Raw genomic sequence first — 10,364 nt, 5'->3', positions numbered from 1 at the left:
GACACTATGAAAAAGGATGTGATGGTTTTTGTTATTTATTTATTTTTTTAAATATAATGTTTATCGCTTTTTTGGTACTAATCATACTCTCATTTCTTTCAAAAAAAAAAAAAAAGAAGATAATATTGAGATTATAGATGATTTTAGGCTAATTAACTTATGTAATAATGCATTATTGCGTAGAAAATCATTATTAAATTATTGACCAATAGAATTAGGAAGATCTTGGATATATATATATATATATATATATCCATTTTACAATTTCAGATTGTTTTTATTAAGGCTATGTTTGGTTGTAAGGAAAATTAAAGGAAAAAGAAGTGAAATTTTTATACTTAAAAAAGAAATATATATAATCATTACCCATGTGACTTTAAAATATTGACTTCAAATAATTCCATATTTAGTTATAAAATTTCACTTTTCTTCGCATAAAAAACCCTTTGCTATAATATGTAAAATAAAAATTACATGTAAAATAAATCATTACTAAATATAATTAAAAAATTAAGTAATTTATAATTTATACAACCACATGGAGGAATGATTAGAAACATTTCTTTTTAAAGTATAAATTTTTTATTTTCTTTTTTATTAAATTTCTATTGCAACCAATCAGAGCTCAAGGGGAAATAGATTTATAAGATTTTTCATTTTTCAATGGAAAACGTGGTTGGATCTTGGATGGCTCTCAAACTACGGCTGGATACGTAAAAAATCTATAATAAAATATATAATATGTTTGAGTAGGGTGTCTTAGAATCATATTTGTTTTAGGTTTCATTCAACATTGATGTGACAGGATCAATTATATTATATCTACTTAGTACATATTCTATTAAATTGCGAGACAATTGTTTTAATTTCTTTGTACTATCCAAGCGTATTCGTCAAAGATGTCCTCTTATATTTATTTGTTGTCCTTATAGAGTATAATTGAATTAAAAGTTTTGGTCCAGATAATAAAAAATTTGGCCTACCTTGTACCATACCCATAGTCAGTCCGCCATGCCCCGCAACCCATAATATATTTGAAAAATAATCTTATGTTTTTTTATTCATGTTTTTCCTTATTTTGCTACCTGCATAACATGATACGTGGATAACTTTAAGACCAACGCACCGAATGTAATAATCCTCATCCAACCTTGACCGTTGGATCCTCTGTTGTCCACGTGTCGTGTTCTGCAGGTAGCAAAACAAGAAAAAACAGAGATTGAAAAGAACAGAGGATTTTGATCCAATATATTTTGGACTCTTGCTTTTTACATTGTACGACCTCTGCTATGCCTTTTGGGCAGATCTGAGAATGAGACTCTTTTGTGTTTTGGGTTACGAACCTATCTTTTCTAAACAAAAAATAAAAAAGGTGCACACTCGTTCAGCACCTACTGGGGAGATTTATTATGACGGTTTTACCGATATAATTATTGTTTAAATCAAGGTATCAGGTATAGTATCGGGTTATGTGGATATCAATAAGATCATATCGGCCAGGGTGGACGGAGGGAAGGGTTGTGATTATTTAATTATCTTAATTCAATGATTAGAGTTGAATGAATCAATGCCTCTGAATGCAAAGGTCAACCCTCCATATATTAATACTTTCCCTTCAGCTAACCCTTTCGCAAAAGAAAATATGTTGCTATTTCATTTTAGATGGTGATTTTCTTCCATTCTTAGGATGAACAGAATTTTTTTTAATCTAAGGGTTTTGATAGTTGGATGGGACTCTTGAAAAAGTGTAATGAAATTTTGAACTTCTTATAATAAAGGGTTGAGAAAATAATACACTTTAATAGCTAAATTAGTTTAAGGGAAAGATATGGGAGAAGAAAAACTTTGGCCATTACATAATTTTCATTTAGATGTGGTCGACTTGTAGAAGTGAACATGATCTCATATCATTTAGATGTGGTTAACCCCAAAAAATGGTCGAGTTGGCAAGGGACCTTTGCCTTAGGAATCATGTGGTTCTTAGTTCTACTTCTTTTATCTGACTGGGGCCACTCATAGGGGATGTTTAGTGCTCTTCACTATTTTAAATGGTTGTTATTCAATTTTGGTATGACCCGGTCTATGCGATTGTGGGGTTAGTATGAGCCCGTGGGATTAATTTGGCCTGAATACCCGGTTTTAGCACAAAAAATAATAAAATAAAAATGGTGAACTAAGAAATTATAATATTCTTTTAGTTCATTGCTTATTCTCGAAAGTTATTTAATACAAGGATAATAATTTTTTCCAAAAATTAAAAATTATTAATGTAATATTTATATAAAATGATAGAATTTACTCTCAATGAAATAATAAAATACGTAATCTTAAAAAGGAAGAAAATGAAGATTACAACTTCTAAATTCATACTTCAATTACAATGAGATTTTCCTTTCATATTAATAAGAGAAAGTAAACCATCCTAGATTTAAAGATCAAGAATCCTCTCACATACAAGTTATGAAATACTGATAAAAAATAATCTAGATCAATCAGGAATCGATCAGAATCAGTGAAAATATGCCTTAACACTAGAAATCCAGTATGAATCAATCGAAATCAAGATTGGCGAACACTGTTACAACCATCAAAAGCACTAAAAAGAGGGACAAGATAAGGAGGGGTCTTATAACATGCCATTACAAAAAACTAGCTTCTATACCCTCATTCTACACATAGCTCACAATTCTCCTACAAGCTTAAAACTGCAACTAATGTTCATGAAATAAAGATGCATCCATGGATGAATCAGTTTGAAGGAACATGATAGAATCTTCCTCTGCATCTACATCTGTAGACAATATGGCAAGACTCTGCAATGGAAGACTTGCTGAAGCTCACCATCACCCTCTTGCATGGAAAGCATGGCCCACATGCGTGTGCACAGTCAGGCAAGATTGATCCTATTGGGAACCTCTCCAGTCCAGCTTCCTCCATCCTTAGTAACCCATCCTGTACACACCATTAATTAATTATAAAAACCCAATTCATTAACACATTAAATAATTACCCTTTGTTCTTTGAGCATGGTTGGTCTAACCAAGGATTAATAAGCCTGATTTGGGTCGACCGGTCCAACTTGACCAGTAAGATGGGTCAATTGCCCAGCTGGTTTAAGAACCCATGAGTGGAACTAGACCAAGTTAAGGTCGTGTTTGGTATGTATTTTCAGAATTCATAGATTTTGAGTCTAGAACACATTCTCTGAAGCGGAAAAAGAATCTTGCTTCAAAACACATCCATAGCCCTAAGGAGAAGAGAAAACAAACCTTGGGAGTCCCACTAGTACTGCTACCTTGACCCTTGAAGCTCACTGGAGTCTCTGCTAAACACAAAAGGATAGAAGTAAGGAGAAGGGCTGTACAGACTAAAATGGAGGTGATGGACAACTTCATCATCTTTTTCTTCTTCTGCCACCAACTTCCAGAGGCTAAAAAACAGAAAGCAAAGACCAAAGAGGAAAACCAAGTGAATTTTTGGTAAGAGAAGACATTATTATATATCTGAGAGAGAAATAGGTCAAAAGGGTATTATGGTTTAATGGAGGTGGAGGGTACAACTGCATCCCTGATAAACATCACATGATCCACGACCAATATGTGAAGCCATTTCACAGGTTTTGTTGCGTCTCCAAATACAAGGGGGAATGAAAGAAAAAAAAGGGTTGGAAGAAGAGTCAAAATTTAAAGCTTTAATAGTTTAAAATTTTGGATTCAAATTTGGATATTCCCACTTGAAGGTGTTCACTGTTCACGTGAAGAGTCAGACTTTTGTGGCAGGTGATAGGGAAAACACAAAGGGTATGTTCCTATGTTTTGGGATATTGGTCTTGTCTGATTCAAATTGTAGGGTGGTGTTACAGTTTTGGAGTCTCTAGTTTCCGTACAAACTTGTATTGAATATGAAATGTTTGTTGTTACCTAATCTTCCAAATGAGAGAGGACTAGGGTTTTAAGAATTGGAATTGAAATCAAAATGGGATAAAACTCGATTGTGACTCGTGATTGATTTTAATAGTAAGGAAATGTAAGTTGATGTATTAAGAGTCAGTTATCAACTACCCACATGGGGAGGGGGGTTGGGGACGATCTCCACTCTCTATTGGTGTGGGTCCCGCATGCGAGGGGTGGACCCTACATGCCATGGAGGGTGTGAGATCTTCCCCACCCATCACCATTTGAGAACAGATATAATTTGGCAATTAAGTGCTTTTCTCTCTCTTGGATTGTCAGAATTATATCGTCGTAGTCAGTTCACTGTTAGTTAAAATGCGGTTGTGTTTTTTTGCTGTTTAAAACGTGTTTTCCCGTATGCTATTATACAATACGGAAAAAAAATGGAAACGTCAAAAGAATCCATTTTAAACGCGTATTCGCTTTTTTAGGGTAAAATAGGAATTTTATTAAAAATTTAATTAATTAATTAAAACTAAATTATTATATTAAAAAAAAAAAAAAAAAAAAAAAAAAAAAACTATTAGTAAAAGTAAAGAGTGAAAACAATATGATACTTGATTTTTTGTTTTTAACTTCCATACTATCTATAGGAAAAAAATCTCATCTTCTTATAGCCCATTGAGTAAGGAGAAACTAAAGCTAGCAACATCTCATTTTCTTGTAACTCATTGGGCCATTTTATCTTGGGACTCCTAGAGCTTTTGGAACATTAGATTCATATATACAGGTAATAATATCTCAAATTGCATGAGTATACTACTGTTTTTTTTGTTTCATTTTTTTGAAAACTACATATTTAATACTCGTACCGTTCGTTTTCGTTCGTTTGCCGTTCCCTATTTTTTTGATTGTATCATTCATCATTTTTATCTGTTTAAAATTCATACCGTACGTTTCTGTTTTTTTCCCGTTCCGTTTTAACTAACAGTGAGTCAGCTAGAAAAGATAGAAGTTTGCGATCCTCGAGGGTGTAAGTTCCGTTATCTTCCTTTATTAACTTTTCTATAAAAACAAGAATATAAATAACCAAACATATATATAGTTTGGGTGACAATAATGCAAAATTTCATATTGGAGGTATTCATGATGCACTTTTCTAGCTCGCAACCCTAGGCATCACAAACCTCTCAATCTTCTCAGACTGTGAGGCAGTGATCTGGGCCTTTAATGGAGCATCTTCCTCTCTTGATTGGGCCACCATAGCTTTAGTAGATGACATTTTTTTTTTTTATATCACTTGAATTTGATTTAGTAGTTTTTTAATTTGGGCCCAGAGATTCCAACAGGGAGGCTCACTTCCTTATAAGTGGTGCTTTAAAATTTTGTGTATAAGACTTGGTGGATCCATCTCACCCCCTCCCCTTTTTTTGTAAATATGACTCTTCTCAATAGGAATTTTTACTTGGTGGATTTTTGTTGATAAACTCTCATGGAGCACGCGGTGGCAACAAGTGTAGCCTTCGTGACCCATCCATCCTTTTTTGTCTTTCTCAAAGTGTAAAAAATATAAATATTAGCTTATGTTCGAGGGCGTTGCATGTCTAATGTTCTTAGGCTAGACACGAATACTGCCTTGGTATCTTTCATCCCTTCATTCACATGCAACTTTTGCTACCCATTTTCTTTTTCAACCTTTTGTTTGGTGCAATGGTGGATGAAGAAATTGTTTCTCTATGTTCCCTTTGTACAAGGATAAGAGTTTATTATAAATTCTCAATTGTTTCATTTAACATCCTGGTTAATTAATTTTGTTGCATAAGAAATTCATATTTTTCAGATTTTCTATCTTTGATAAGACTCTGAAACTTGGTTATAAACCAAATTATGTAAACTTTAATTCTTTGATTAAGGGACTCTGCTTAGATGAGGAATTAGTGAAGACCATGGAGTTGTTCAATAAAATAGAAAATAAGAGTTACCTATGTTCTGAACACATACATGAAATAATAATTGATGAGCTCTACAAAGCTGGAAACCCAAGAAGGGCTCTTAGTTTTCTCGGGAAAATGGAAGAGAATGGCAAAGCTAAGCCAAACTTAACCATATATAATACAATCGTTGATAATTTATGCATAGACAAGTTACTTTGATTTATTCACTTACAGTATAGTATCAGACACAAGATTATTCTCAAAAGATCAATTTGATAAGAGGTGTTCACATGTATATGAGGAAATGAATTTTTTTCACTCACAATCGATGTGGGACTAACATGAGGTGTTCGTAGGTATATGAGGAAATAGATTTTCCCACTCACAATCAATGTGGGACTAATATGATTAACAATATTTGAATAAATTGGATGAACACATGCAATATATAAATTTTATTGATGTATCAAATAGGGCATCGATCCAATTTCCAAATTCAAATGGGCCTGAGGTGTCAAAACATTTGTTACGATTCAGAATTATCACTTGTCAAATGAACTAATGTGCCGACTAGTGCACTAATCGAAATATTCAATCCTAGTGAACCTTAGTCCCTAAATTTGAATAAGTTAGAAAATTTAGCACATGTCAATTCAGCTAACATATCAACTATTACATCAATTTAAATAATAAAATTAGGTGAATCATATATTCTGAATAGAATTAAATTTTTTACCGCGGGTCACATTCGTCAATGTGTCACCTTCCATCTTAATATTCAAGCGAGTGGACACTACATTTGAATAAATTGGATGACAAATGCAATATGTCTATTAAGTTGATGTATCAACTATGGCCTCTATCCAACCCAATACCTAACCCGAGTGTCAATTGGGGCATTGATCCAAAATCTGACCCGAGTGTTAATTAGCGCATTGATTGAAAATCTGACCCGAGTGTCAACTATGGCATTGTGTTTAGCATGTTTTCATTATAGGCAGTTTTGATTTTATCATATTTTGAAAGATTCGATTTTTAATCAGTTTAACAATTTAGGTAATTTTATTTTTCTCTTTATTTAATAATAATGAATATTTCATGCATGAGGGGTAAGTCGACACTATCTTCATCAACCCTTTTCAGGAGAAGTATGTGGCTAGATCACAACAAACATCTTCTAGCCACCCATCTTGATAACGCCCAAATATGTGTTGAAGTCACTGAATGAACGAGTCGCCAATCTTAGAAACTCTCTATGGAATGGTCTTGCGAGATTAGTAAATTTTAACTATGTCATTAATGATTGTGTTTTAGTGTAGAAGAATGGTAGATATATAAACATACTTAACCATATATAATACAATCGTTAATAACTTATGCACAAACAAATTAATTGATTTATTCACATATGGTATGGTATCAGAGACAAGATTATTCTCAGAAATGAATGATAAAACCATTTTATTTAATGTATTTATAGTTTGGTATCAAAGACAAGACTATTGTAAGGAATGACTATGTTGGTGCCTTTACTCTTCAATTCATTAAATAGATGAGATCGTCAAGCTCTATTTTTAAAGATATATTGTATTAAAAAATGAGAAAAAATCACGCCCCCATATAGTTTGCCGAAATTATATGTGGATCTAAGCGTTTGAACGAATTACGTCCCCCTCCCCTAACATTCATGGTGTGAGTATGCTGTTAGTTTTAAACAAAAAAGACCATATTGCACTTTAGTGAAAAATCAACTTAATAAGATAGAAAAAGTGGTTCTCTCTCTCTCTCTCTCTCTCTAAACTTCGAAGTCGGTAAGCTTGTGACACAGTTGTGCAGAGCAAATTGCCCTCTTTGGAAAGCTAATAAAATGGGAAAATTTTCCTGGAATGAGTGATTCATCCTGCAATGCTTATTAAGGCTGATCCTATTATATATATCAGTGGCATTGCTTAAGCTTTACCATAGTAGTGGACTTGAGAAGCGAAAATGACAGATACTTTCAGCTCTGTTGCGCTACAGAGGAGTCATGTCCCAGCTCTATTGTTCTACAAACCATATCAGATATCATCATATCATGCATCACCATCGTCCCTTCCCTCTCTCTCTCTCTCTCTCTCTCTCTCTCTCTCTCTCTCTCTCTCTCTCTCTCTCTCTGGCATTAGTCACCCTCGTTATGTTTCTCTTGGGCCTTCCCACTTTGTTAATATATAAAATTAGGAATGCATCTCTATCGTTACAAAAGAAGAAAAATCATGTCGAAGCCTTAATATTTTAACCACCACCTATTGGCTAGCTTCAGTAATGTCCATCAGTATCATTAATCTCCAACAACCTTCATTTCTTTAACTAGCCAAAGGGACTCCAAGACCGAAGCAAGAGTTAGGTGAAACTAAGAAGAAAAATGGCAGATTTTTGATATTATATAATCTTTAGGTAATTTTATTTTTCTCTTTATTTAATATTAATGGATATTTTTTGCATGAGGGGTAAGTCGAAACTATCTTCAGAGAAGTATGTGGCTAAATCACAACAAACATCTTCTAACCACCCTCAAATATGTGTTGAAGTCACTAAATGAATGAATCGTCAATCTTACAAACACTTTATGGAAGGGCATTGCGAGATTAGTAAATTTTAACTACATCATTAATAATTGTGTTTTGGTGTAGAAGAATGGTAGATAAACAAAACTTAACCATATACACTAATAACTTATGCATAGACAAATTAATTGATTTATTCACATATGTTATGGTATCAGAAACAAGAGTTTTTTCAAAAATGAATGTTAAAATCATTTTATTTAATGTACTTATAGTTTGGTTTCAGAGACAAGACTATTGTTAGGAACGACTATGTTAGTACCTTCACTCCTCAATTCATTAAATAGATGAGATTGTAAAGCTCTATTTTTATAGATATATTGTATTAAAAAAATAAATACATAGCATGATTTTGGGCATGATATATATGTGCACACACCATAAATAACTAAAAAATGTGTATAAGGAGAATCCTACAGCAAAACCTAATCAAATTCGTTAGTATCTTTTGTATAAGATTTTGTATCATCAAATTAATTGCAGCTAAATTTATTAGTTTGTAGATAAAGTTATTAGGAGGGGCATGTGAAAATAGTTTTTGAAATATTTATACCATAAATGGATCACAACTAGAAAAAACCTAGTTATATAGTCTTTCTTCATTCTATGCTCAAAACTTTTCTTCTTAATCATTTAACCTGAACTGTTCCTCAATAGAATTCTGAATATTTTTCTTCTCGTTTAGTTTTCTACAACTTTTCATCCCTAGGGAACATGAATTGCATTTCATTCTTGTGTCTTTTTCTTCTACTCATTTTGGTTTTTTTATATGATAAGTGAACGTTAGGTCGCTCATACACCCCCGTTTCTTTGTTCTGTTAACTAAGAAAATTTTAAGCTTGTTTTATATGTGTATTATTGAAATTAAGTCATCTGGTGGCAAAATCCGACTGCAGGTGCGGAATATAAAAAGTTTAGTCTTGTGAAATTTGTAGGCAAAATTGAAACCCAATGCGTCAACTATATTAAATGTTCATGCATATAACAGAGAAATGAAAACGGATAGTTTTGAGTGATTTGTAAATCATTTACAGTCTGTTAGTGCAGAAATCCGACGGTCGGCTCTAGGAGAGAAACCTGTAAAAAGGGCCGGAGGGGTGCTTCAGCCAAGATACTCTGATGCCTAAGTCAGTTTCAAACACAACAAATAGTTTTATTGGAATAGTGGAGAGAGAGTGAGAGATTGACCCTTTTTTCCCTTTATAGGGTAGATGTGGTGAAACCTAGTCCCCACAAGGGGTGAAACACCTTGTTTGCCCTTGTAGATATGTACCTTGAGTTGTAAAGAGTCCCTTGGTCTGTGGTTGAGCGCCACATGTCCTACACCTATTGGTAAGGTTATTTCATGGTATATCACAATCCATCTTCTACTTTTGTTTTAGATCTACAAAAGAAGTATGTATCAAACTTGTCAATATTTGTAAACTCTATATATGCTTTGAAATGAAAATTGATAGTTTTGAGTGCTGAAGGACAACTATTTCATGTTTGGAAGGGGAGGACGATGCATGGTGGCCCTTTATTAACTGTCTATACTTCTCTCAACCTGATCTAATACAACCCAAATCACATTTAAAAAAACTCTCAATCACCCATCTAGCTCAGTTAGACTTTACGTTTGTCTATGGAAATCCACAAAGGTAAAACATGGATTCTCAATGGAGGGAATTATGATGCCTGGTTACATAAAGAATGAGAAGTGTGAGGAAAAAAATTGGACCGATCACCTCAAAGTATTGTCATAGATGCTAGGAGGATCCAATGATGGGTGCCAATTCCTCGGCCTGGTTTTATTTGGTCCTATGAGACCTATACAAAAATGAACAGATTATGAAATTGGACCCATTTCTCTACAGGCCGGTTTTGGTCTGGTGAAACATTTTTGGCCCCAAGTAGACACACTAGAATTTTTGGCATATAAAACTTTATTTTTT

General features: G+C 33.4%; 1 protein-coding gene across 1 annotated transcript; it reads right to left on the bottom strand.

Moving 5' to 3' along the window:
• Positions 1–2,545: 2,545 nt before the first annotated feature.
• On the bottom strand, positions 2,546–3,660 carry LOC122077440. Its single transcript, XM_042643389.1, has 3 exons — positions 3,560–3,660; positions 3,270–3,430; positions 2,546–2,952 (listed from the first exon to the last, which is right to left on the bottom strand). The coding sequence occupies exons 1-3, from the start codon at positions 3,576–3,578 to the stop codon at positions 2,749–2,751; spliced, it is 384 nt and encodes a 127-aa protein (XP_042499323.1). The 5' UTR covers positions 3,579–3,660; the 3' UTR covers positions 2,546–2,748.
• Positions 3,661–10,364: the final 6,704 nt, after the last annotated feature.

This window comes from Macadamia integrifolia, chromosome 1 (assembly GCF_013358625.1).
Source record: "Macadamia integrifolia cultivar HAES 741 chromosome 1, SCU_Mint_v3, whole genome shotgun sequence".
In the NCBI taxonomy this organism is placed as follows: Eukaryota; Viridiplantae; Streptophyta; class Magnoliopsida; order Proteales; family Proteaceae; genus Macadamia; species Macadamia integrifolia.
This window is presented reverse-complemented; position numbering and strand designations above follow the sequence as displayed.